The sequence below is a fragment of the Manacus vitellinus genome, unplaced genomic scaffold (genome assembly GCF_001715985.3).
Source record: "Manacus vitellinus isolate BGI_N305 unplaced genomic scaffold, ASM171598v3 scaffold_0_pilon, whole genome shotgun sequence".
Classification (NCBI taxonomy): domain Eukaryota; kingdom Metazoa; phylum Chordata; class Aves; order Passeriformes; family Pipridae; genus Manacus; species Manacus vitellinus.
In genome coordinates, this window is record NW_021938789.1 from 44,336,276 (window position 1) to 44,363,635 (window position 27,360).

At 40.5% G+C, this 27,360-nt stretch overlaps 2 protein-coding genes across 2 annotated transcripts in view; one reads left to right on the forward strand and one right to left on the reverse strand.

Moving 5' to 3' along the window:
• The window catches only part of MANBA (mannosidase beta), a 61,222-nt gene extending 44,172 nt beyond the window's left edge, over positions 1-17,050 (forward strand). Inside the window, exons 16-23 of the mRNA XM_029963010.1 lie at positions 94-351; positions 2,546-3,042; positions 8,234-8,348; positions 10,867-10,953; positions 11,713-11,776; positions 12,727-12,865; positions 13,790-13,846; positions 13,993-17,050. Coding sequence (XP_029818870.1) covers positions 94-351; positions 2,546-2,770 — 483 coding nt within the window. The 3' untranslated portion in view covers positions 2,771-3,042; positions 8,234-8,348; positions 10,867-10,953; ... (2 more) ...; positions 13,790-13,846; positions 13,993-17,050. The remainder of the gene's footprint in view (positions 1-93; positions 352-2,545; positions 3,043-8,233; positions 8,349-10,866; positions 10,954-11,712; positions 11,777-12,726; positions 12,866-13,789; positions 13,847-13,992) is intronic.
• Positions 11,341-27,360, reverse strand: part of NFKB1 (nuclear factor kappa B subunit 1) — a 56,124-nt gene continuing 40,104 nt past the window's right edge. The window contains exons 14-24 of the mRNA XM_029963004.1: positions 26,814-27,011; positions 24,130-24,271; positions 20,845-20,959; positions 18,778-18,979; positions 16,885-17,054; positions 15,972-16,074; positions 15,186-15,310; positions 14,779-14,845; positions 14,280-14,452; positions 13,973-14,150; positions 11,341-12,345 (exon numbers count right to left, since the gene is read on the reverse strand). Coding sequence (XP_029818864.1) covers positions 12,158-12,345; positions 13,973-14,150; positions 14,280-14,452; positions 14,779-14,845; positions 15,186-15,310; positions 15,972-16,074; positions 16,885-17,054; positions 18,778-18,979; positions 20,845-20,959; positions 24,130-24,271; positions 26,814-27,011 — 1,661 coding nt within the window. The 3' untranslated portion in view covers positions 11,341-12,157. The remainder of the gene's footprint in view (positions 12,346-13,972; positions 14,151-14,279; positions 14,453-14,778; positions 14,846-15,185; positions 15,311-15,971; positions 16,075-16,884; positions 17,055-18,777; positions 18,980-20,844; positions 20,960-24,129; positions 24,272-26,813; positions 27,012-27,360) is intronic.

Sequence of the window (27,360 nt, forward strand, 5' to 3'; positions counted from 1 at the left end):
TGCAATGAGCAATCTGAAACCTAGGATGCTGCACTGCTTTCATAGATGAAGCTTTTCTTCTAATATTTGTGCTCTCTCAATATGCTTCAATAGGTCGTTGTGCACACCTGGGGTTCTTTGGAGCCAGTATGTATCCTTGCCAAAGAAGGTGTGATTGTTAAAGCACAAAGTGCTGTGCCCATCTACAAGGAGTCCATAAGTGATGTTCTGGAAAGATGCAGAAATTGTACCAGAAAAAGCTGTGTTATTACTTTCTGTCTTGTGGGAGAAGATGGCCTCCAGAGTCCTATGAACCATTTCTTCCTTTCATCACTAAAGGATGCTGTAGGATTAGAAAAGACCCAGCTTAGTGTAAGCATCAATCATGCTAAATTACTGCATTTGATTTTGCTGATCTTGCTGGTTTGAGTGGTTTGCCTGCTATGCAGTGTCTGGTTCCACTGAATGTTCTTTCTCCTTAGTTGTTGCTGTTATAGCTTCCATGTTGAGTTCAAAATCAGATTTTTTTTTTTCTGTGTCACTATATGAATATCTAAATAAGACTGGTGGCTTGTTTGTTTGTTTTCATGTGTGTTTTTTGCCTGGGCTTTGTTTTTTTTTTCAAATAATGAAGCCTCCCTTTCATTTTTTAGACTGTCTTTCACCTGACTGCTGCAGCATTACTCCTTTCTTACTTTTGTGTCCCTAGATAGCAAAAAGCATCATGACAAGTGTTTTGGCTTGCAGGCAGTAGTGTCACTATTAGGTGTTCCTAGTTCAGTTGAGTGTGGAGTGCATTGTTGTCATGATATTTCCTCTCTTTCCTTTTGAAGTGCTAGTATTTCCTCTTGAAGTGCTCACACTCTAAGATCAGTGTACCATTGCTAACATGTAATATTCCGTGATCCTTTCCTTCTTCAACTCCCTGCCCTCCAGAAAGGGTTCTGATTTGTGTAATAGTGATTATTTCTTAATAGCTGACAATTGTGTCAGTCTTCTGAACAGGCACAAAAAGCATCAGTGTTGTGTAACATTTAGTCAGTTTGGTGCTTTTCCTTAGATTTCTTCTGCTCCCAGCAAGCTTGCTGTGTATAGAGGGAGCATGCATGCTCTGTGTGTGTACACACACACATTTTGTTTTGCCTCACTTCTTAGCATTTACATTTTATTGCAAAATTCCTAATCGTCAGATTGGCAGGATGGGGACCTGTGCCTTCTCACATTTGGCTTTCAAACTGCAGCTTTGCTCTTTGGGACTAAACTAAACAAGGGTGGAATAGAGGTCTTTAATCTCTTTGAATCTGGACCAGCATAATTGCTTTACAAAAAGAAAATGGGCCAGATTTTCCCCTCTTATCTCGCAGTGCAGTCTGCCTCCTGCGTATACAAAGGAAAGAAATCAGCCTGTTTTTATTTTTTTTCAGCTGGTGGCACAATCTGGAGTCTGAGTCATGCTGGGGTTTTTTTTTTGTGGGTGACAACATCAATAATAAAAGCTCTGCAACTGGAGCATCGTTGGGAAATTTCACTCCTTTATCCCATAGCTGTGTTGTCTTTGCAGTACAGATAGCTAACAAGGATAAATTCAAAGTGGTCATCTTAGGAAAGCATGCATCTGTGATTAAAAGCATTATTCTGTTTAGCAAGAAGTGGTGCTTCTATACATAGTTACTAATAAGCTAACTAAATTTTCAAATACATTGCTAATCCAAGAGCTGCTGTTCATAGCATTGCTCTTAAAAAGCATGAAGACATTAGTGTTTCTTCAGGAAACATGAAATGCAAAGGATGCGTGCTTTTTGTTAAAAATGAAAGGCCTTGCTTTTTGTGTAACTGGAATGTGACGTCTGCACTGAATACAATTTGTTTTCTGTTTATATATAGTTAATAGGCATTTGGAAACTATGTTGCATAATATTTCATTATGGTGAATGGGGAGTGCTGCATGAAAATGCATCCTGGTTGGGATTTTAAGTCTCTCTGAGAGTAACTACTGGTAGAACTTGATATAAAACATTAAACTTTGTCCTGGTATTTTACAACTATTTTTTTTTATATTTTACTAAACACAGTATAAGGGCTTCACTGCCCTTCACCTCCTGTGTTACTGTGATGTTTTTTTTTACCATCTTTTGCTTCTGTGTATTTCTACCATGGATTTAATTGAAATGGCAATTTAGTAGTTGTGAATTGATCGGTTGAGTGAAGTGTTATGAAAGGACAAATCTCTTTCACTGCAGTAAGTACAGGATACAAGTACTATGTGCAAGTCAGATTACCATTTATTCAGTTATTTTCATAAGAAGATGGTAGAGTGATAACACTTTGGCATTCTTCCACCATCTGTATTATTCTGTAGCAAGGCTGTAATAACATTTGCAGTTTTTGCATGACTCTTGGATATGAATCCTGTTGGTTTCCAGAAGAGATTATTAATTTGGATCAAATGTGGTTGTTCAGTCTGTGTTATGGGCATGCAGCTCTTTTACCAGTTTGGGTGTGACTGGGGTCTTCTTTAACATGCATATTTTCTTTTATTTATTTATTTTTTTTATTTCTCTTTCAGGCTTCTGTATCCAAACAAGATGATACTTATATATTTGTTCTTCAGACCACTGCAATTGCTCCTTTTGTTTCTATGGATGTAGGGAATATAAAAGGCAGGTTTAGTGATAATGGTTTCCTCATGACTGAAAAGAAGAAAGTGGTTGTGTTTTATCCTTGGGAACCTACCAGTGTTGAAGAACTAGAAAACTCACTAACCTTGACCTCTCTGTTGGATGTTGTCTGAAAATACCTCGTTTCCTTCTAGTTATATAAACAGTGAAACAGGAGGAGAAGAAAAGTTAAAACAATTTTACTGAAGTTGAAGTGACACACAATTTGAGCCAACTGGAGAACATACTGTCTGTTCCTGTCATGTGTGAATTTTAACTGCTGGTTCAATGTAAAGATATCAACAGCAAAGCTTACATATAATATATGTGGTGTCTTGAAAGTACATCCATTTTTTTTTAGTTTCACTATGCTTTAAGTGGAAATTCATCTTACTATAACAGCAAGGTATGCTGGGGAGTGGGGGGAAGGGCAGGGAATGAAGCTGGGACAACCTCCAGAAGTACACCTCCAAGTTGTTTGATCTATCTACACCCAGATCAGGAGGGCACTAGTCCTACCCTTTCCAGACCTATGGCTGTCATCCATTAAGGTGGTCTGCCTGCCTCCTGCAAGGCATGAAACCTGGGCTGTCGAGTCAGACATCAGGCAGATCTGTTCCCCTTTCTGAAAGAGGAATTCAATACAAGACTTGTTTTCTGCTCTCTTTTCATGCAAAATAAGCAACAGCCTTTGAGAGCTCTGCATCTGGCTTTGTCTATGCCCAGAGAGCTGCAGGTGCAGTCACAGACCTTTTGCTGCTGTGTGGCATCCCACATAATGTGCCATGTGAGAAAAGGAGCAGGGAGAAGAGTTAACCAAAGGTGCCAAGAGAAAGGAGGCAGTACAGAGAAGAAATGGTCACGTAAGAGAACCACAGAGGTGCAAGTGACTGTTTTTTCTCTACTAAATGCAAGGTGCAGCGGCTGCTGTTCTCACTCAGACACTGCTGCACAGACATTCTGTTACCTCTTGGCATTCCTCATGAGTGGTCCTGTGCTCCACACTGATCCTCCTCTCTTTCCAACAAATTAAAACCTCAACATTTTTCTTTCTATGGTTCCCCATAGAAGACACTCTTGGCTCATTATTACATCTGGTGGCACATTGAATTCCTTAGTCTATACAAAGTAATGGTGGTTCACCTTCCATTCTGTTTCCAACTACGTTTTAAAATTTTTAGGTTTCTCATAGAAATGTCATCTCACTTTGGCATTTAATACAAAGAAAATAAGCTTGCTTCAGCATGGTGGACTGCTGTAGCCTGTGGAGCTGAAAGCCTGAGGGTTTGGCTGTCACGAAATCAAGGCCAACGAGCCACTCTGTGAGCAGGTTGCTAAACAGTGGGCTTGTCTGTCAGATGTGGTTTGAAATGCAGCTGGGATCTTGCTGGGTTTCTGCAAGAATCCCCTCGCAGTCTGAGCAAGTATTAATTTTCCTGCAAAGCAGAATCAGCGCCATAGTAGGTGGTGTTTGAACAAGCTGTACCGGTGATGTCCATCTGTGTTGTAAAAGCACCAGGTATGTGATATTTGCTGGGGGGGGGGTGTCTCGAGCTCATGTGGGGCAAGTGGCTGTTCCACTGGACACTTAGAGACCTTGGACTGGGGGTTGTTTTCTTGCAGCGACCACAGTTTTAATGGGCAGAGAGATGAGCATGTTGATAAATCCTTGGTGATCTCTGGTGCTTTTGAATTGGGTATTAACAAAAAAATTATATACTCCTGAGCAAAAGAAAGAACTTAAGGATGAAAGAGAAATGATAAATGGAAGTTGCTTACAAATTCTTTATTAGGTCAGCAAAACAACTAACTGCATTTGCATTGGAGGCTTTTTCTGATTCAACACTTGTCCTAGCTAAAAGAAGACATGAAAACAATCAAAATATGGAGGTGTATCTGCCAATGTTTATGCAAAATAAATAGAGAAAATGACAGTAATGAGTAAAACTTAACAGTTAGAAAATGCAGATATTGATAAAGGAGATTAAAAGTTATCTGAAAGGCATCCTGTGCCAACAATACAAAAAAAATTCTTCAGTTTTTTTTGGTGTCCTGGCATCAAAGTGAAATCAAAGCAGCAATGGTGTCAATATAAGGTAAGGATGAAAAAAATGTGGAAAAAATATGATTAATAAATACTGCTGCAGCGTATTAGAAAAAGGGCAGATTTTGTTGATGTCTTTCTCTTATGGAGAAATACTTGTTCCAGCAACATCTAGGTAGAACTTCAAAATGGCACTTAATAGTGTTAAAGAAATAGAGCTTTGATAGAGTCACTTGTTTAAAGACAGTCAAGAGGATTGTCTGGAGGTCAATGATATTTGTTCTTGGTGCATCTCAGCATAGGAGTGAAGTTTGAGATATGTGGAAAAGAGCTTTTGGATTGCTAGAATTTGGATAACTGTGACCTTGTTTAACCTGTCGCAAATTTTAGGCAAAATTGTGAAAGAAATGATGTGGTATGTGATAAATAAATGGTGAAGTGGCTATGCAACTAATGTCTACCAGCACAGTTATGTAGAACAGCATTCTTTTATGTTTTTTTCCCCTGTTGCTTTCTGCAATTACCAGATTGATGTGAAAAGGTTCAGGCAATTTTTTTGATTGCTGTTTTTGAAGGTCAGAAGCTCCCTAAGGAGCAGGTCCATTCTTTCTCACTGGAGAGCTTTAATTCAGCAGTAGGTGCTGTTATGAAAGATTAGCAGTTGCTTAAGCCAAAAAAGCTTGAGCTCAAAACAGAATTTAATGGGGAAGGTTCACTTCTATTGTTGTCTTAATATCCTTAATACATCCTTTTGATTTCCTGGTGTTGTAGTAGGTGTGTATTTATAGGAGCTGTTCTCTGCCCCATGCAGCAGTGGCTGTAACATGTGCTTTGGTTAACCATTTTCCCTGGGTACTTTTGCAGTTGCATACTGTGCTATACTTGGTTACATTGTTCTACTGTTGTCTCAGATCAGGGCAAAGATAGGAATGCAAGTGAAGAGAGATTCAGGGTACCCAGCACTCATATCAACACATCCATCTGTAGCCACCTGAGTGTTGTTGCAGCTCCTGGGCAGCACCTGTATTGCCAGTTCTGTCTGATGGGCAGGGGTTCAGGAGCAGGAGCATTGGGAGGAGCATATGGTGAGTGTCATGGTGTTTGTCCTCAGTGCCATTAAATTATTGGTGGTAGCAGTAGAGGGGACTGGGCTAATCAGTGTTCTTTCAGGGTGGATCCTTGCTATGTTTTGTTCAAGGACCAGTGAGTTTACTTGTACTGGCGACCTTTCTTTGCTCTCGGGTCCCCTCTTAGCTATTCTCCACTGATGGCAAAAGTTAGCAGCCAGAGTGCACTTCAGCCATGACCAATGCCCTTCTAGAACAGAACTTGAGAGCAGGTTTGGGAAGAACGCTGTATGGCATTGGCTGATTTGTTGTCCTAAAACTGGTCTCTGGCAGAGATTTGGCTCTGAACCTATTCAGGACTTGCAGAGACCATTTTGAGCTTTAGGGGGCACCTCTTTGTTGGTACTTTCTGCCACATGTGGAAGCCTTATTTTGCTCCAGTTTACTGGAGCATGTCCTTGGAAGCTTTTTCAAGTTCTTCTGCATCTTCTCCAGGAGAGAAGCATGCAAATGTATCCGAAAGTTCCTCTCTAAGAAAGTGTTCATAGTTTGTCAGTCTTTGTTGTTGCCTGTTGTTTGCATACCTTTTGGCCTGGACAGTTTTCTGGCTTAGAGGCACGTCTTTTTTTGGTACTTTTATTTCTATTAGTCACCTTTTGGTTTTGGAGATGTGTAGCAGACACATTTTTCAGGCACTTGTAGCAGTGTCAGGAGCAGAGAAACAGGCCAATGAGTTTCTTATTCTTGGGACAGGACAGTTGGGTTTTGTAGCTTACAAGCCAGTCTTTATACTGTCAGAATCACAGTTTTCTTTCTTACCCTCTGAGTAGTAAGTTAAGTCATCCAGGGACTTGTGGTTAGAATGTTTAAGGACATGTTCCAGTCAAAGAATTTGGTCTACATAACTCTGCTTTCCAGTCAGATGTTACACAATAGTGAAATCGAAGTCCCAGTTTAGTTTGAGTGGAAAAACAAAGCTTAAATGAAAAAAGGGCATCTTTCTGTAGGAAGTAGAGTCAGTTAGTAGAGACCCATGAATACCTGGTTTGATTATTAGTGTGTATCATGACCAAAATAAAAGGTGTCTCTGGTCTAGGTGACTACAGCAAAGGAAATGTGCTGCAGCATAAAGGGAAACAATACCCTGAGGTGTCAGGAGGAAGGCAGTGAGCATGGCTGCTTGCCAGGACCTGTTCATGCAGCTCTGCTTTGGGAGTTGATATTGAAATTTTTTTGATGGGTTCTGTGAGTTCAAAGTGGTTCAGGATTGCTCTTTCTTTGCATAGCTTTTTTACTTTGAGACTGGCTGGGTACCTTGTTGACTCTGTGGAGGGGAATGGCTGTGGTAGAACTACTGGGCTGTGGATTTAGCCAGGCTTTATGGCCTGGTGGGGAGCTGGGTAATCTAGAACAGAGCTCTAAGTAAGAAAGAGTCTGTTGAGCTGGTGGCCTACTGGGGAAGCAGCTCTTGTCAGATGGAGGAGCTGAAAGTTTCAATCCTGTTTCATGGTGGTGAAAAACCAAAACCTTAAATGCCAGCCTCTGATACCTCTTTGCAAACATTGCCATTGCCAGGCCTTGCAGCTTCTCTGTCTTCTCCTATTGTAGCAGTCCTCCTTTACTTGTTGTAAGTAAGCTAAATAGTAATACTTGGGGATGCTGGCCCTGCAATTCTGTCTTACCAACTAACATGGACTATACCAGGGTTTAAGCTTCAGCCCATTTCCCCAACAACTGTAAAGGAGTGATGGTGTAAGCCAGGCCTCAGGTGGTTTCCTATGAAAGAAATAGGGGAAATCTTCATCTCTTGTTATTCCATGGTAGTGTTAGGGCAGTAGGAAGCTGTGGTTGGATTGCCCAGTGTGAGCACTGGTAAGGATCCAAGGGCAGCACATAAAGAAGCAGGCTCAGTGTTTAGAACAGGGACGTGTTTTGTGTATCTAGCCATCTGTTACCCATCTGGAAGTGCTCTGGCTACAGATTTTGGTTTGTACTGTAGCCAAATATAGACTTTCTTCCCTGGGATGCTGCAGACAAGAAGATACTGAGGTGACTGCACATCTGAAAGAGAAGTGAGGCAGTTGTCATGCCCCTGTCTTTCTGGCAGACGTTGTATTAGCTATCCCAGAGGCGTGATGCTGCTCTGTGCCTTTGTGGGCTGACTCAGCTGGAATGTTGGCAAGTGCCATGGTGGGGCACAGGTTAACAGGTGTTAAGTCTGTCACAAGTGTTTTCCCTTGCAGTATGTAATGAAGGCCACTGATCTGCTAGAGCTCCTCTGTATTGTAAATGAAGCAAGGGTGAATGGATGGCTGAAAAATTGCTACAGTGCTTGAGTTTAAATGAGGCCATGGGGAAACCTCTGCAGGCTTTGAATAATAACAGACATACAGCCTGGCTCTAAGCAGGACATCAGGCTGCTTCATAATGCTGAATGCAGAAAATCAGCTCCTTGGTAATTAACTTGTGTTGTCTTTTTCCTGTAGCTGTAGGAATCTTTGGAAGCCAGCAAAAGTGTGGACTGCACCTTTGGCAGTTACTTTAGAACTGCTCTGTTGCAAGGGGTGATCATCCAGAAGAGCCAAAAGCTGTGGACTGTGGGTGAGTATTGACTACTGCACCCTGAGCTAACAAATCAGCAGTAGCATTCCTGTCACTTGGAGGGAGCAAGGACAGTGGTTCATTTATTTAAATGTTGAAAAAAAGCATTTTACTTGCCCAGACAATGGAAAAAAGAGGCTTTATACACCAGCACATGTAGGTAACATTCTTATCCTTCCTGCAGTCCACAAAATTTCAGAATGCTTCCTAGAACTTCCCACTACCACACTGATTTCCAAGTTTGTAAATACCCCCAAATATGATGCCAAAAAACTTACAGGTATGGCAGCCAATCTAAAATCAAGGGCAGTTTAACTTTCTGAATAATCCATTTTACATCAAATGTAGAGAAGATCCATAGTGATCTGTTGTCACAACTTTTGCTGCATTCCACAAGTTTCTTACTGAAGTACAGTAGCAAAATAGTGGAGCAGGCTTCATTCCACTGCAAATGTAGATTAAGTTTAGAATTATTTCAGATTTTGATCCTCACTGTAAGTAAGTTAAAATGTAATACTAAACTGGACTGAGAATGCCCGAAGTTTACATTTCAGGGGGGGGAAAAAGCTTAATTACATAACCTTTCTTATTTTAATAGTGAACCATTTGAATATTTCAAGTGTTGCAGGTAAATCGGTGCAGTTACTGTCAAAGTGAGAAGAAGCCTGATTAGCACTCAAAAGAACAAACCCATGAAATCAGCTTTTAAGGATCAATTTGAGGTTGCTGGTTAATGATCTTTGCTCATACCTTCAACCTCAGTGCTTTAATTGCTAATGGAAATAGGCACCAGGCTGCTTGCAGTGTGATGCAGCGCACCAGAAGAGCCCACTGTGGAATAGGCCTAGTCAGAACTGCTCATCCAGCCACAGTGCAGAGACACCCTGCTCTTGAGTTTGACACGTTGTTGGGTGTTTCGTATTGTTTCTGCACATATCTTAAAAAAACTCAAACTTATTCCTGACTTTTGAGAACTTAGTGAATACCCTCCTCAGTTTTGTTTCCTCAGGGTAACATGGAATAGAATGGGGACAACAACCTGTGCTACAATGTGTAGTGAGGTCCTTGCTGAATGAAACTGTTAAGCCTAAGTTACACCATTACTACTCTGTGAGAAAGGTTTCCCTCTATAAGCCAGGTGTAGACAGAAGCTCTCAGGCAGCTGATTTCTGGATTTTTGCAGGACTGTAGCTGTAGTTTATTCTATCACACTTGTGAAATAGGAATGGTACTACCTTTCTTAGCAAGGAGGTGTGAGGATTAATATCTGTTTGAGGAGAGCAGATACGATGATGTGGTCGACAAATACATCTTGACAATTACTTGATGTGACCACATTTGTTTTAAATGTTCCAGACTTGTCTGTGTCACTTACACTGGCTCTTGCTAAGCCTCATTCCTCTGTATGTATGTTGCCTTCATCCTCACACCTGCAAGGAGCCTGACCTTCTTCCAGGTGCCATCAGTGTGCCCTGTACAGGACGACCACTACTACTAAGAAAAAAGGTCGAGCAGAAGAGCACAGTTGTGTGTTTTAGTGTTTTAACTGAGCTGCTTGCAATAAGCACTAGGCTCTCCAGCAGGCTTGCTCTGCCAAATGGAACTACACCAGACACAAATGTCTCCTAATAGATGTCCTGCCACTTTCTGTAGTGTGTCCTACACTAGGTGGTGTGTTCTACCTCCTCCTCTTGCCTAGTTCTAACAGACTGTGTGGAAGATGGAGAGGGTTGATACAGATGGGAAAAGTTATCCTATTATGTGACTCAGCTGTAGAAATTTAGTGTTCCAGTCTGAATTACTGAGAATACTTTTTAAATTAAGCTTTTTTCTATCTCTAAACAAAGAGGGGAAAAAAAAATAAAAGGACTAAAGTGTCTTTTGTTAAATATACTGAAACTGAGATGCTGCAAGGAAAAAAGCTGCCAGACTGCCATTTAAAGCACTTCAATACACAGGGCCTAGGGGACCTGCTGTTCATTGCATGATCACTAACCGGAAGAATAGCTATTATACAGCATTTGGTCATTAAGTGCTTAAAGAAATATGGGCCCAGGTGTCTTCTGGTGGTTTAAAAGCAGAGCTGGTCAGAACTGAGGCTAAAAAAGTATGAATCAACAGTCAGGGTGCACTGGTGACCTGTAGGACTGTAGAAACCTCAGTAAAAATCTCTGCCAGCTTCCTGAGTTGGACAGCAGCTCAGCTGGGGTTCAGTAAGCCCCTCCACCCTCAGAATATGAGAATCTTTGCCTGTTTCTATCAGACAAGTACATTAATTGAACAAAAATCCTATGCCTTAGGTGCTGCATATGCAGGTTATACATACAATAACTGAAAGAAAGAATGGCATTTTTACTATTATTCATCATGTTTCCCTGAAAGTAATTAAAATACTCAGTAATTCAGCTGGATATAAAATTAGTTCACAAGGTTTTTTCATTGCTCAGTTTAATTCATTACAGCAACTACTGCTCTAAATGTAGCTATTCTCAATGTTTATCTTGATTCATTTTCTCAGGAGTGACACCCAGGTTACTGAAGACTGAACTGAGCCAAGAGCAACCCTGTCAAATCTCCATCTTTGTGCCATGAAAACTGGCTGCAAGTGAGTGACAATGGTACAATGCTGCTGTTGCTTTTTCATCATGAAATCTGATACCTGCTCTGTACTTTTAGTTGGGCCAACATCAGTAACAGTTACATTCACTATCTCAGAATTAATGTGAAACAAGAAACACTTGTTTCTTGAGCACAGTTACTACAGGAGTTTCTAGATAGCCTAAAGGAGAACTGTCTCATCAGAGTTTTGCTGAGACACTAAATAGTTGGTTTCAGTGTAAATGAACACTCTGCTGCCATAATTATGAGAACTGAAACAAGGCAGAGGCTTTAATTCCAAAGCACAAAGCACAGCTGCTTAGCAGTTGCTGATGCTCCTGCTCTCCCACCAAAAAAGATGCTTCAAGCTTTAAGACAGGTGGCTTGCAACCCTTTATTTATTTTAGTATTTGGAAATCAGCATGCTCTTGTATCAATGACTAAAACTGAAATGCTAAATCTTCAATAACTCCACTTGAAAGATATGGAAAAATCACAGCAAGCATAGACAAGAGAATTAATTTTAGGGTTTTATTATAAAAGTAAAATAAAAATAAGCATTTAAAAAGCCCACTTTGTCAAACAGGAACAGATATAAAAAAACTATTTACAAGTAGGAAAATGCCAAACTGGAAAAAGATTTTGAATAAGAGGCACCAAAGTGAAATTTAAATACATTATTTGAAATATACAAGACTCTTTTTTTTAGGATTTTCTTTTTTTCTCTGAATTGTCACTGTTACGATTAATGATTTTTCTTTGCCAGCTATATTAGGAGCTCTTTTCGTGCAACTGTGCTGCAAAAATTATGAAGAGACCCGCTAGAAACTGTATCCTTTGATTGCTCTGTGTGCCTTACCTCTTTTTTGAGTTCATATTATGCTTTAAGGAGTGACTTTCATCTGTAAAAGAAAATCCTCACAACCCAGAAAAGCTCAGTCAGTCTTTCATAGCGTCCAGTCCTGTGTATTAATATGTCAGTAGAGCCCTGGTTATTGTGTATGGCTTGTAAATGAATAAAATTAAATGTACTTGAGGAAGGAAGCAGTGCCTAGGAGTTGCATGCTGAAGTTGCCATTGCTTCTGGTTCGGGTGGGATTCTTCCAGTGCACTTTTGGTTGTGAATTCACTTCCCTCTGACCAGGACAGCACTGATGTAATTTTTAATGTTGCATTTGTTCATGTAACTGCATATTGCTAATTGAACACTACTATTCGGCTAAATAATTGCTTTGGACTGAACTTTCATGTCCGTAGCCCAGGGCCATTTTGCTCAGTGTTAGTGATGACTTGCTGTTCAGAGAGTCTGAATAAGTAAAACTCAGTTTGCGGAACGAGGTCTCCACACCGCTGTCACACGTGCTTTCATTGTCTTGAAATTTGCTGTTATAAAGCTCACCTGAGGGAGAGAGAAAAAGGAAATATGTTATTCTTTGTGTGGCTTGAGTAATGCTGCTTTCAGAAAAGTCTAAGGAATGCAAACCAACAGGGTCAAAGCTCTTCTATAGGAAAATGATTCTAATATGAGGTATTATTTTAGGAAAAGCTGTGCTGAATGTTTTCAGGCCACCAAAGCATGTGATCTGACATTGCTGGCAGAGATCAGCTTGCAGCTGGAGCTTGGATGGGATGAGAAGCCTGGTGCTCTGCTGACATTAATGTTGTCACTGCACATTGGTCAGGACTCTGCCCAGGTGTCAAAAGGTTCTCTGGTTCTCAGATTCAGGCTCTGAGCAAATGTACAGCTCCAGGATGAGGCTCATGTTATTTTAACTTACAGATTTCTTTTTGAGACAAATATTTGAACAATTTTCATCTAGTAAGTGAACCTGAAATACGAACAAGTCAGCAGCACCATCACCTGTGCACTATTCACAAAAGGAGTGCCTGACTGCGAGGGATCATTGTCCAAGCTGAAGGTATGATATGGGATCAGTGTGACTATAACAGTGGTTGGCATATTAGAGTTCAGTCTTATTTTTCTAAACAAACACCTTAGAATAAACAATGTGATGCAGTCCATTCCTGTTGTAAAGGAGCAGAACCCCTCTTTACCCTTCAAGATTAATCTAAAGGCGTAATATGTGTACAAGTGCATTTTTGGGTAGGTGTGAAGGTTCTTTCCATGACTGAACAAACTGTTCCATAGAGAGTAAACTGGCAACATTAGATTAGAATGGAGTGACTGTGGTTTTCCTTTTCTTCCTTTCCAGAAATATCTACAGTATTTTCACATACAGGCAGCATTACTGGTGTTTTAACAGTAAAAAACAAAGGTTTTTTTTTACTTAAAATGGCCAGGCAATGACTGAACATCCCTGATGACTTATTAACTTCTCACAACCTCTGTTTTTGTGTTAGTAGAGTCCCTTGCCCAGAAACACTGTAGGACTTCCATCATTGAAGATGCTCAGAACTCAACTGGACATGACATGGACAAACCCATGTAATATTTATACTGGCCCTGCTCTGAGCAGGTAGTTGACAGCAGGACTGCTTGTAGTCCTGTGTAATCTCTGCCTACAGAATACAGGGACATTTTGGAGTGCTACACACTGTAGAAAGAGATATTTAATACCAAAGTCTTATTGAGAAGTTTATGTGCCCAAAACATTTTTGTGTATCCGTATATGAGGGGGGAGAAAAAAGTCAAAAGCTAATGGCACTTGTACATGCCTGGGAAATCATTGCCTAGTTTATCTTTTGAAACTTATTCTCAGTACATTCATGGCATTACCATCAGCAAATAGTAAGTGTCTGGTTTTAGAAAAAGGAGGCAGTATATTCAATACTGTGATGCAGGCATGCTGATTCAAATGGTCCATTTTTCCTCTCTCTTCTAGGCCTAGCAAATATCTATGACAAGAAAGTCACGCTGCAGTAAAATATTTCTGAAGCAGGTAGGCACCTGAGGCATTGTGTGTAAGGAAATATAAAATCTATCATCAGTCCAAGGTGGGGTGGGGAGGGAGAATTGAAAAAAAACATCTTAAATAAAGCTCTTCATATTTTGTTGTCAATTTTACCTCTCTCTCCACTTGCAAAGGTGAGTGGTGTTGGCGACGGAAGAGCTTTTGCTGTACTCTTCTCCAGGTGAGATGGGCTGTGTGAGATGGATAGTGCTTCCTGAATGACTTCAATGGCTTCTGTGTGATTCATCTGCCTCAAAGCAGCAATCAACTCCTGAACTGTACCACCAGAGACCTAAGAGAGAAGACACCAGATGCTCACCATCATCCAGGCTGGCTAGAACTGAAGGGCTCCTCACTGTCCAGGAGGACAGTGTTCTCTACACGTGTGAATGTTCTTTATAACTTGTTACAGCCATGTTACCTCATAGTTATCTAGCAGAGTTTTCGATGGAGAAGGGCTCAACCTGAAGGCATTATTAAGTATGCCAAGACCCAGTTTTTGTGCTAGAGTGGACCAGTTTTTGGTAGGATCAGGCAATTCCAATAGTTTATAAAGCTGCATCTTGGAACTTTCATTCAGCTCTCTCAAGTTTCCTGGGGAACAGAGAAATATGTTAGTTTATTATTTACACAAATCATGCACCAGTTAATTTCTAAGCAGAAACAAAACTAAACTGAAGAGTATATTAGTGTCCAGTCCCAGTGTTTATAAATGTATTGCTGTAATATTGAAAATGTACTCCTTTGTGTCCTTATGACTTCTTAAGGGAATTGTGCTCATTCTGTGAGCAAGTGGTTGGGAGGGTACCTCTTCTCCCTCACTAGTTCAGTTACAAGCTATAGCAGGGCAATGTCTTCAGCCACTATGGTTTGAGAATTCAATTACTAGAGGGATATTGTCAAGTCTTTATAGATGTTACCTCGTGTCAGCAACTCCTCCGAAACTTCTGTTGACTGGTAGGGTTTCCCATTTAATATGTCATACACCTAAGAGAATATATTAAATTCAGTATTTAGCAGAAACCTTGTTAGTATCCATTATCTTGACAAGTCTCAGCAGTATTGTACCTAATTCCATCTGTAAATCAGCATTTTTTCCTCTCTGAGGTTCAGTAGTCTGTTAAGTGGAGCTTTCTTCCAATGTTATTTCATTGGGGAAGTTTTGTGGCTGAATTAGTTTAATTTTTGATGGCAAATTAGTTGCTTGTCACCACTGAAATAACTGTGGATGCAGTGAAAGGAGCTAGCTAAGAGATCTGAACTGTCCTTGATGATTAGAAATAAAAACAGAAAAAACCTCAACAAACAGAAAAAACAGACCACATACCTCACAGTTGGCTGCCATATCCAGCGGTGTTGTTCCAGGCACAATCCCTTCATCATCATCTTCAGCATCTTTCACATCATCTAGATCAAACAATGGCTCAAAGTTCTCAATGTGAGGATTTGCACCTGGAAAACAAGTGTGCAAAAAAAAAAAGTAAGAAAAAAGGCCTGGAGTTGCTTTTCAACAATATTTATGCATTCTAATTTCTGAATGGCAAAACAGCTAATTTATTTACTCCAGCTAAATGATATTTTATATTAAGCCAGCAAATAACTCTTTTTAAAATTACATTTAAATGCTGTCACATCTCTGTGTAGTGCTACTCTCCAATATAAAGAGGGGGGAAAAATGTTCCAATAAATATTCAAATCTAATTCTTCTAAAGTGACCTAAAATAGGAGACAGTAACAAGCTCATTTTTCAGTGATGGGGTTATTTTTGTTTCTAAAGCAGTCCAACACTTATCCCAGCTATAACAAGGTCTCCTTTCCACTTCTTCAGCTATAAAAGCTACACAAGAAATATTCAAAAAACTTCCAAGAGTGCTCAAGAGATTTTTCTTGACCAACATAATTTGCCTTTTTAGCCATTAGATGGTGCTGAAGAGTGTTTAGTATAGCACCTCAAAGTCGGACTTTCTGAGGAAATTCAGACCTTCAGGCTTTTAACATCTGACTTCCTCCACTCATTAAAGTTCACGGGCACATTCTTTTCTGCTTGCAGCCTTCTAACTTGAATTTTCATCACTGTGAAAGAAAACTCTCCAGCAATGATCTATTTTCATACCTGCTGCTTTGAGAACTGCTGTCAGTTTTGTAGAGCCCCTTCCAGCTGCTATGTGAAGTGGAGTCGTCCCATCATATGTAGTGCTGTCCACATCTGCATCACCCTAGGTTTTTATTGAATGACAAAAAGAAATCTATACAATAGAGCTGCAGAGGCTCATGTCTGCATAAGCATGGCAAGCACTTTCCACGCCTGTTTGCATAAAAACTAATGTCTGAAAAGACATAATCAGAGATAACTACAACTGTCTGCATGGAGGAGCAGATGGTCGTGTGCTCCAGTGTTACAGCAGGAGGCACAGGGTATATCCAAATAGACCAGGTACATAAAAGCCACTTTGCATCCCATGTAATGGTTCTGCCATGTGATTGCCCTCGGCCTTTGGAGTGTGAATGGTGTGCACAGAAATCTGCCTTCCTGCTGCTCTTCAGAAGAGCAGCCAGGCTGGTGGCACATCCACACACCAACACCGAGGAGAGCTACAGCAGCAGGAGGTGTGTAGAGTTAAGGACACCAGGATCAAGGTGTTAAAGAGATGAGACAAATACTTATAGATATGCACAACTATATCTCTGTGCACATCTCTCTACACATTCAACTACACACAGAAGTAGTGATGAACTTGTTAATGAATAAGTTCATTGGCTGCCAGGATTACTCAGTGCAAATTAAACATGGCATATGCAGTCAGGTCAGGGTCACTGTAAATTCCTCAGCTTGGCCAAAAGATTCACCAGCAGTGCTGAACAAAACCATGAATAACATTACCAATAATTTTGCCATTATGCTAATTTAAGTAATCTAGTCAACAAACAGGAACCCCCCTTTCTGTTCCTCTGAAGCACTGAAGGAGTGTCCAGAGTATTTAAATATATAGTTGGAAAGACCTGGAAGAAAGAAATTCTGCCCTTACCTCAAGCAAAAGGCAGCCTGCCAAAGGGATGTTCTCTTGTTCAACAGCCAAATGCAATGCAGTTCGTCCAGATTTTTGTTCCTGAGAATTGACATTAACTCCAGCAGCAATCAGCTGTTTGAGGCAGGACATACTGTTTGCCATCACTACCATGTGAATTGCACTGAGACCTACAAAAAATAAATCCCAACCATTAATACTGTGCATGTGTCCATGTGCATTAATATTTGAAAAATTCAGAAATGTCAGAGTAATGAGTTTTGAAATGTCTGCATCTATGAGAATTGTAAAATAAGTTAGAGTTTCTGTAGTTATCTGAGCAGAAGTAACATATTTTGCCTGCTTATACACTAAAAGATGATAGAATCATAGAATTGTTTGGGTTGGAAAGGACTTCAAAGATCATCTAGTTCCACCCACCTTCTGCCATGGGCAGGGACACCTTCCCTAGACGAGGTTGCCCAAAGCTGCTTCCAACCTGGCCATCTGGGCCAGGGATGAGGCATCCACAGCTTCTCTGGGCAACCTGTTCCAGTGCCTCACCACCCTCATAGTAAAGAATTTCTTCCTCACATCTAATCTAAACCTACCCTCCATCAGTTTGAGACCATTCCCCCTTGTCCTGTCACTACACGCCCTTGTAAAAAGTCCCTCTCCAGCTTTCCTATAGGTTCCCTTTAAAAGGCACTGGAAGGCTGCAATGAGGCCTCCCTGGAGCCTGCTCCTCTCCAGGCTGAGCAACCCCAGCTCTCTCAGCCTGTCTGCAGTGGAGAGGTGCTCCAGCCCCCTGAGCATCTTCATGGCCTCCCCTGGACCCACTTTAACAAGCCTGTGTCCTTCGTATGCTGGGAGGCCCAAAGCCTAAAGTAGCACTCTAGGTGGAGGCTCAGGATCACGTTAATGATGTTGATAAAAATGTTCTTTGTGCATAAATTGGAACTAGTTGTGTTAATGGTGGTGAGTCAAAACCATGCAAGAAAAAGAACCCCAGCAGACTACAAGGTGGAACAGAAGGCAGGAACTACAGAGCTCACCTAGAGCATCTCTTTGACTCAAAAGAGAGTAGCCTTAAAAATAAAACCTGCATCTTGGTGCTAAACAAGTACGTACCCCACACTGGCCCCATCTGCTACTGAACATCTCTTCTAGAAACACTCTGGGGAATAACTGGTATATTTTAGTATCATCCTCCTGTAAGGTCACACTGCCTTACCATCTCAGGATTACCTGCACTAGATCATAAAGCCTTGTATTTAAAAATCAACCAACCAAACAATATCCAACCAAATAAAAAATTCTTTCTCTCTGAGGAACTTAACACCATTTCTTGAATCCCATAATGACATTTTTAGGTCAGACATTTTACAATCTACTAGAGGAGTAGTACTAAATTCAAATCCCCCAAGCCAATGAAAAATGGGAGAATTGTCTCTTTGTGGTTAATTTGTAGGCTCTAATTCTGTATGGTCACAAAGTACCACATACAAAACTCAACACTGGTCTAGAACCTATTTTTGAGGGGATTCATTCACTAGAAAAGAGGAAACATTTTCCTCTAGGGGGATTTTTTTTTTTTTAAAACCAGTGGTGGCATAAGGTATCTTAGAAGGAACACAGTGCTTGAAGTTTTGTGAGATTGAAGAGAATATAGAGTAACAAAAATTCAAATCCATACTATGTCATGTGGCCATTACATCTTTCTGTTCTGTATAACCAGAAAACCAACACATCTGTGTTCTCTTATCTGTGCCTGCAGGCATATGCAAAATGGGGAAAGATGCTAATTTCAAGGTCTGTATCTACCTGTGTAGAGTCATGGTGTTGGCAGGGGCGGGAATTGGGTCTTGTTTGTCTGGTAGCTAAGTGTAAAATAGAACCCTTATCTTTCCATACCTTCACCATTGGAAAGGTTGACCATCGGAGATATCTTCTCATGCTTGAGGAGCAGACTCAAGATCTTGTCGTCTCCTTCGGTAGCAGCTAAATGTAAGACAGAATTACCATGGCGATCCAGGAGGCTGACATCTGCTCCAGCCCTCAGCAAGTCTTCTACCACCTCTGCCTGCTTTGTGATTACTGCCAGGTGCAAGGGGGTCTAGAAGAGACAGAAGCAAGCCACGAGAAGATAAGCAACAGCTACTTCACTTCTACAGAAATCTCTGAAACCCATAAAGGCTCCTGGTGTGAGAAGATGTTACATCACTCCAAAGCTAACAGAAACTAAAAGCTTGCATATGTGTACATTCTTTTCTACTGAATACTACAAATAGGGTTTCTACTTACTGGAAATAAAAGCTGCCTTGCCAGTGTCAGCAGTTGGACTTTGGGAGGAACAAAGATGTTGCCTACTCTATAAGCCAGGGCACTGACCTGGCTATTTGAGCATTGCAGTGTAAGGGACTTGGGAAATGAGATAATCCCTGCACCCCTCAGACACTGTAACCCTGCTTCCAGCTGCCCCATCACCAAGTTCATGCCATGGTTGGAGCATACACACTTTCCAGGCCCTGCTCAGATCTGCCTTTACCACTGAACCATGCTCTCATTTTGCTCCTGAATTAGAGGTTTGCAGCCATAGGCTTAGGAGCTCCTTATCCCTCAAAATGGCTGCACAGGAGTTAGTGAACATACTCAGAGTTACATGTATTTAAACAGTAAGCATTCTAGTAAGGCTTGGGAAATCATATTTCCAATATTAAAATAATGTAAAAATTACACAAGAGTCCATCTCCAGATAATTATATTTATATTAACAGAGGACTATTAAAAAAAAAAAAGACTAATTCCAGCTTTGCACAATAAGCTTGTGTTTGTCAATAGATTTGTCAACACATTTGCAATTAATTACTGCATCTATAGAGTACATGTACAATTCAGCTTTCAGAATATCTGTACAGAAGGAAAATTCTAGCCCAAGCCTACATTCTCTCCCATCACTGGTTTAAGGTATAAGTTGAAGGAAGGAAGAGCTGTAGAGGTCCTGGTAGTCAGGGATTTATTTCTTGTGTGGAGCACAGCTTTGCTTCTGGTTTCTGTTAAACAGAGGGCACAGAATTCAATTCAGAATCTTCTGCTTGCTTTGATCAGCCTCCACATTTCAAACTTGCATTATATGAACACAAAAATGAAATGTGAAAGAAAACAAAGGAGTCAAACCTTCTGGGACTATCTGTATAGAAAAAAACCCCTGCCTTTACTGTTGACAGCAAAACAAACAACACAAGTGTCAGAGTGCTGCTGTGTAATGTCCAGCTGGTTACCTGTGCCACAGCCAAATGGTGCACACAATCTCTTTAGAAGAGATTCCTTTTCAGACAGGTTCCCACAGCTCTTTCTAAAACCTGAGTTACAACACAAACAGCTCAGACTCTGTCACAGATGAAGCTGAGGAGACAGAATTGTGCCTGGCAGTTAAGAGTTCTTTTCCTCCAAGGTAAAAGACATGGAAATGGGCTTATTTTTTTGGTTTTACTATAATACCGATCTAGAAATAGAAAGGGAAATCTTTGGTGCTCATGTGATGGGCACAAATACTATCTGGGCTGTGGGAAGGGAATAGGTTACTATGGCTTCACGTGCCTATAGATAACTGATGACGAAGCAACTGGCTCATGATCCCGAATTAACCTACATTAAAAGGTCAAAAGAGCCCAGAGCTGGCACAGTGTAATCCATACCGCTGGTTTAGCAACAGAGAAGCCAAATACTGAAGACATGAACTGAAGAATTTACCATTTTTGGCCTATCCTGCAATTAACCCTTGGAGACACTTGTGTTAACATCAAGGGGAGTTATGGACTAAATTTATGAAAATAGGCTCTCGTTCCTCCACCACCTTACAATATGTCATTGTATTTCTAAACTTGTTTGAATTGTCAGATCTCGGCTCTTTCCCACAGAAGCAATTTCTCTTTTACTGGCTAGACAATCAGCAACACTTGTACCACCACAACTACCTACCTGATAGAGGTCATTTCTCATGTTAATGATATCATTGTAATTCAAATCTGGCATCACTTCCAAGAGGTTTTTCACCAGCTCACTATGAAGGTGGATAATTGCTAAATGAAGGACACTGAAACAAACAAAAAGCAGATTAACAAATTCAGACTGTTTTCAAATTTATTATAAAAATTTCAAGGCCTTGCTGTAGATCTGACTGAATTCTGACATAAACACTTGACTATTAGGGGTAATGATTCCAGCACTAAATATTAGCACTTAAAATGAGCCCCAACATTAAAAAAAGCAAGTGAGAAGGTAACTGTTTACCTTTCAATCACAAAAGCAAACTCAGAATAGCTTTTGCCGGCCCTGAGCATAACTCTACTTCTAGTCTAATATACAAAATTAGTAGCACAAAACAATTGCTTCAGAAAATCCCCAGATTCTTTGCTCATTTGTTTGTTTTATATTTTGAATTATGCAGCAGATGAACACCTCTCACTGTCAAAAACTTCCTGCAGAATTTCCACAGGCCCCTCTGCCTCCAAAGCAGATTTTCCCTTGGGGTTTCCCCAGCCAGATCTGTGGGTTTTCCTTTCCTTCACTTTCAAACAGAAATCTGACTAAGGACTCAGGCCTGGTGACTAACAACCACAAGGTTTGCAGCAGTGGCCACAGATGTCATTTCAAAAAAACCCCCTGCTTCGGGACATCAGTGTCTGCATAGCGAGACACTTCTACTGGTTAATGCAATGGCCTTTCCAGTGCTCTTCTCCAGAGCAGGTCCCTCACCATCAGCCAGAGCAGCAAAATGACATCAAGAAAAAAGCAGGTTTTGAATCCCATCACCCCTGTCGGACAGAGCTCTCTGTTTCTTGTTCCCTTGAGACTTCATTTGGAAGTCATGCTCTTTGTTTTTAAACATATCCTGCCAAGCTCTTCTTTAGCAGGTGCTGGCCAGCTTCTAGACTCATCTGTTTAGCATATTGTTGCTGACACACGATATCAACATGGGACATGTGCTGTGTCTGTTATGCTGCTCCAGAAATACCTGAATAGTCTCAGATTTACACTTTCATCAGAAAAATAAAAAGAAATTCCGTGCCATTCAGGGCATAGAGTGATCTTGAAATTGAGACTGAGAGGACTCAAAAACAGAAGATAATTTAACAAAGGAAAAAATATAATTTACAAACCAAATTCAACCCTGCAGGGCCCTTTTTATTGGTTCTAGACACTGCCATAGGCAGCACCATGGCACTTTACCTCCAAGTCTCCTGTGCTGTTCAAACAGACCCGCCATTACTGGAAAAGAGCTGTTCTTCTGCTCTCTGGGAGATGCTTCTTACTATGCTGACATTTTATTTCCAAATCTCACTTCAGAAACACATATGCTCTTCTACTGCTTTTAATTCTCTTTTCTGCAGCAAGTATTTTAATTTTATCCTGCCTCTACATGTGATACTGTGAAGACACGCTGAACAGACCACAAAAGGGCAGTCAGTTCCATTTCTTAAACAGTCCTACATGAAAACATGCATTTCTGCATCCCTGTGGAGCCATCAGGTATCTGCAGAGGAGTGGTTTTAGTACAAATGGTACAAATGCAGTCACAGCCAGTGTTACTTGTAAACATACTCTACTCATAGATTACTGTGTTCTGTCTCAAGGCCATGAAACACAACACAAGGCCCACTAAAGGTATTTTCATTCCCTGCATACTGCTTTGATGAAAGATGAGCAAAACTTTTGACAGCCTAACATTTTTTTTAAGGCTTAAGCAAAAATTTTCTATTTGTTGCCATATAATTTTAATGATTAAAGTGAAAGTCAGGGAAATTTATTTATGATTTTTAACCTTCCCCCTCCCTCCAAGAGAGAGATGGAAGACAGTCACCAAAGCTTCTCTTTTTAAAAATGTTATGGAGTAAAACAGATGTATGATGTGCTCACAGACTAAAATCCATCCCAGGAGAAAGGCAACATGAGCTTGCTGATACTTCTTGATTCAGGAAGAAAACTATTTATCATCATTCTGAAAAGTATTTTGATTTAGTTTAAATGCTCTGCAAGTCCAAATCTGAGGGGCAGCTTACTGATATTTAAATGCAGGTCCTACTTGCTCAATACTCCTCTATCCCCCTTGTTTCATTTTAAACACAGAAGCTATGTTGTCCAAAGTGCTGGCAGATTTTGTTGCTAGCTCCTGCCTCTTTCATATTCCTGCTTTCCTGAAAGCAGACATTATGTTGCCAACTGGAAAGCAAAGCGAGTAAAGTAGCTCTCTGTGATTGTGCAGTCCTCTATGTGTAATCTGAGACCTATTTTCACCAAAAGTGGAATGAAAGTAGTAACCTCTCACAGAGTAATTGAACAGGGATACAGGTCTCAATCACTTGTAATTTTCCTTCTATCTGGACACTTCAAGGCTTGTGTGGCTTCTACTGTATAAAATACTACAGTGTAAGGAAATACTGGTAATTGCACAGGGCCTGCTCAAGGCCTGCCAGCTGAGAAGTGAGGATACTTGCTTATACCAGAGATTATCTTTGCAAATGTTCAGAGCTGCTTCTGCTGAATTTCATTTTAAGTAACTACTAATCATTAGTTCCTCACAGTATTTCACTCTGAGTTCCACAGAATCTGCATAGCTGTAGAGGAACAAAATGGATTTCTGCTCCAGCTCACATTATTGAAGGACTGATAAGCAAATATTAGCAGCCAAGTCTGCCACAAGCATCTGTGCAATCCTTTGGAAGACAACAGTACAGTATAGATGTAAGCAAGAGCAAAATAATGTCCTCTGGGAAGAAGTTGGTTTCAGTGGGAGAAAAGCAGTATGGACCCTCCAGCTATTGTTTCTCTATCTCCCAGTGAATCTCTTACTTTAAGCTTCCCATAAAGACTTAAGGACTTGCATGGAATAAAAAGCAGGGCACTCTCCTTCAGCACCAACCTGCAGATCCTCATCCATTGTGTATGCTCAGTCAAGATTGTAAGTAAAAAAATGGCAAAGAAATGCACAACATGCTCAACATACCCTCAGTGACCAGAGTACTTTCTGACAGGTACTGAATCAATGAACTTTGTAGTGTGCACAACTTGTTTGCAAATGCAACGAGAACTTCTAAATCACAGCTGTACCTCTTCCAAACAGCACAAAGGAGAAAGATATTCATTTGATGAGAGCAGTGCTGCCATCTGTGATTGGCACACACAAGGGACAGAACAAATTGACTACACCATTCTGCCACTAAAATCATCAGTTTCAACCCAGTAAGCATAGTGGGGTCAACTCACTTGTCTCCATTATCATCCTGGACAGCAGTGAGATGGCGCTGAGCAGACAACAGCATCTTCACATCTCCAGTCACAGCATAATCAAAGAGAGCGTTGCAGTGACGCTTGGCAAGCTGCATGGCCTTCTCCAGGAACAGAGAATCTGCAAAACAAGGTTTTGTCTTCGTCAGTTTGGTTCTCTTCCTTGGAACACCACCTTCTTTCAATAGGCATTTGTGCTGTCCTTGAAATACAAAGTGCAGACCACCAAGCATTATTCACTGATTCACTAATTACTTCCGAGACATAAGAACAGAGGGAACCGAGTCCCTTGGAATCAAAACCAGGTGCATGCTGAGCATTCAGGCAGCAGGAACACTGAGAACACTCAAACCCTGGAAGCCACCTCTGACTCTTGTCTATAGAGCAATTAAAAAAACCTCTCATGCAGTTCTGAGTAGTTTTGCCTTGAGGAAACTGAGGTACAAGAAGCCTAAGTGACCCATCAAATATTGCACAGATGCTCACAGAAAAGCTATGAAATAAACACAGGGCTTTGTGCTCCTCAGACTCATATCATGCACTCTCTCCTGCTGTACAGCAGCAGCACAGCTCCTGTTTTAAACATTTCAGTTTTTATACTGCTTAGTATTTGTAGTATCCTGATTTTAGATTTATAAAATGTACAACCACTGAGATTTCAAAAAGAAGAATTTGTCGTGATGGGGAGACAAAAGGGAGAAAGGAGAGAAAAGAAACTCATTTGTGGAAAAAAAAGTAACTCAGGCTGCTCTGTCAATACTTTCGTGGTTCTGTATCAGCAAGAAACGAGTGAAAATGAAACAGATGAACTCTTAAACTACAGTTATCATTTTGAGAAGTATCATCTGAAACCAGCCTGCATTTTGAACAGTTTCATGTTTCCATAAAACCTCGTAAGGTTGGAAATTACTAAGAGCAAACAAGTACAACAGACTTCGTCATTTAAAGCGCACACGGGGAAACAATACCCAGGATTTCCAGTTACACAAAACCAGGCATTTAGACTGGGTCAGAAGTGTATCCCTGATGAACAGGAATTCACCATTTCTGTAAGGCAAAGACTTACTCAGCTATCCACGAAGCTTATTGTTCCAACCAATACATCACTGTGGCTGCTCCACTGCTGCTACATTCATATTTGCTATTTACCTGTTTACACTAAATAATAGCATTAAATGGATGTTATGTTCAGGATAAATAGCCAGGGTAAAGGGCGTTAAGCAATTTGGTCTTTTCTCATTTAGACATTTCCAAAGACCAATGAACTAGATGCTGAAACTCCCTGGTTTTCCATACCAAACACAGAAAAAATATCCTTCAAAATACGACAAGCATCTTTTAGTCTAATACCCAAATGATCTAGCCTACAGTAGCTGTTTTATGAAGCCTGTTCTTCTGCACCCATTCTTCATATAATCTGGAGCTAGAAGTTGCCTCCTTTCATGCCATTACAATAGATACAGAAGAGAAATAGTAAACTTCCTGCCTACAATATTCATTACTTGGAAAACAGGTAAACAGTTCAGGCCTCTCCTTCATGACTGCTAAATGGACATCATTAGTTCTTCATATCAGCAAAAGATTTTGCTCTCTGAACCAGCCACGTGATTTATCACAACCAGAACTGCAAACAGCAAGTTCCTTCAGCCTTTCTCAAGAGCACCATCTGTTCTCAGACCACAAGAAGCTTTATAACTAAAACCCAGCTATTATGCCACTTTGGTTTCCCAAGCCATGGTTTCTAGTGCTGTTAATAGCAAGTGCCTTACATGGCTGATACACACAAGATAACGTGCCCTCTCCCTGATCCAAGGAACAACTAAAGTGGTCTAGATCATGTTGCACTTGGTAAGAGCCAAGAACAAAACATTCCTTCCTGCTCAATTCCTACTGCTAGCATGTCTCTGTAATCCAACTGTTGTTTTTTTGATTTTATGATAAGCACAATTACTCAATTCCTTTAAAAAAGTGTCCATCAATTATTTTAAAAAACAACCCAGGAAAAGGATGTCTTGCTCTGGGAGAGGGTGATTTGTGGTCTTTGTATATTTTACAGCTCTGCTGCTAAATCATTTCTTTCGACTACTCTTGCCTTCCTCCTGTTTTGTTTGATACATAACACTTTGCTACCCAACAGTTATTTTACTGGGTATTTGCCATATGGGAAAAGATACCTTTTCATTTCAAATTCAAACCTGTAACACTACTTTGCATGCAATTTAACAGTGTTGTTGCAGTAGTTCTTTTCTGCAATCACTGCCAACATCCATTTACACATCCATTACAGTCTATCAAATATCAAAAGCCAAGTCAGCTGCTCAATTGTATCCCTTGTGCCTTCACTGCTTGAGGCTGTTCCCTATACAGGTTTATTAAAAAGGCAGTGTTAAACATGCCCAGCAGGATAAGCTGTCTCATCTCCTTTGCATGACAAGCAGAAGCTCAAGTGCCCAGTGGCAGTACAACGGTTTACCTACAGAACTATGTATGGGGAGGGACTTTAGATTTGGTGGAAGGGAATCCCTCTTGTTTCCTCCAGGAGGCATTATCATGTTCTGAAAACAGCAAGCAGACATTTAGGGAGTTTCCAGGCCTTTTACACTAGCTTTACCCTTACAGCAGTTTGATCTACCCTAAATAAATACCTTTACTTGTTCACTTACCCTGCCACCTGAAATCTGCTTCATTTACTTCAGTTTTACAGGAAGAAGCAGCATCCTCCTTCTCCTCATTATCAGCAGACATTCTGCACACAGTCCTCTCCACAGTTTCCACCTTCACATCATGTTTCATGTCCCATTTGTCACTTTGTTTATCAGAGCTCTTCCTGGTTTGTTCAGCTGTGCTATTTGATAGTCCTTCTAACAAAAATTAGAATTGTTAGTGTCCAATACCGTTGCTTTTTTAATGCAAGTGATAAAGCTCAACTAGACAAAACCAGACCCTGAAGAATCAATATAAAAATTTACTTTAACATAGGTGTTATCATTAAACTCATGAATCGTACAATTTCAGATGCCAGTGCACACAGACAGACATAGTGATGTAACTTGCTCTGAAGTTATGTCATGTTTTTGACAGCCTCTGCTTTAAAAATAAACTTTCATATATTACAACAGATGTACCTCTCTTTTTATGGTACAAGAATGTAAGTCTGAAGTAATCTCAGGAAATCTAGCAGAATTATTCATATTCATTTTTGTTTTCCTC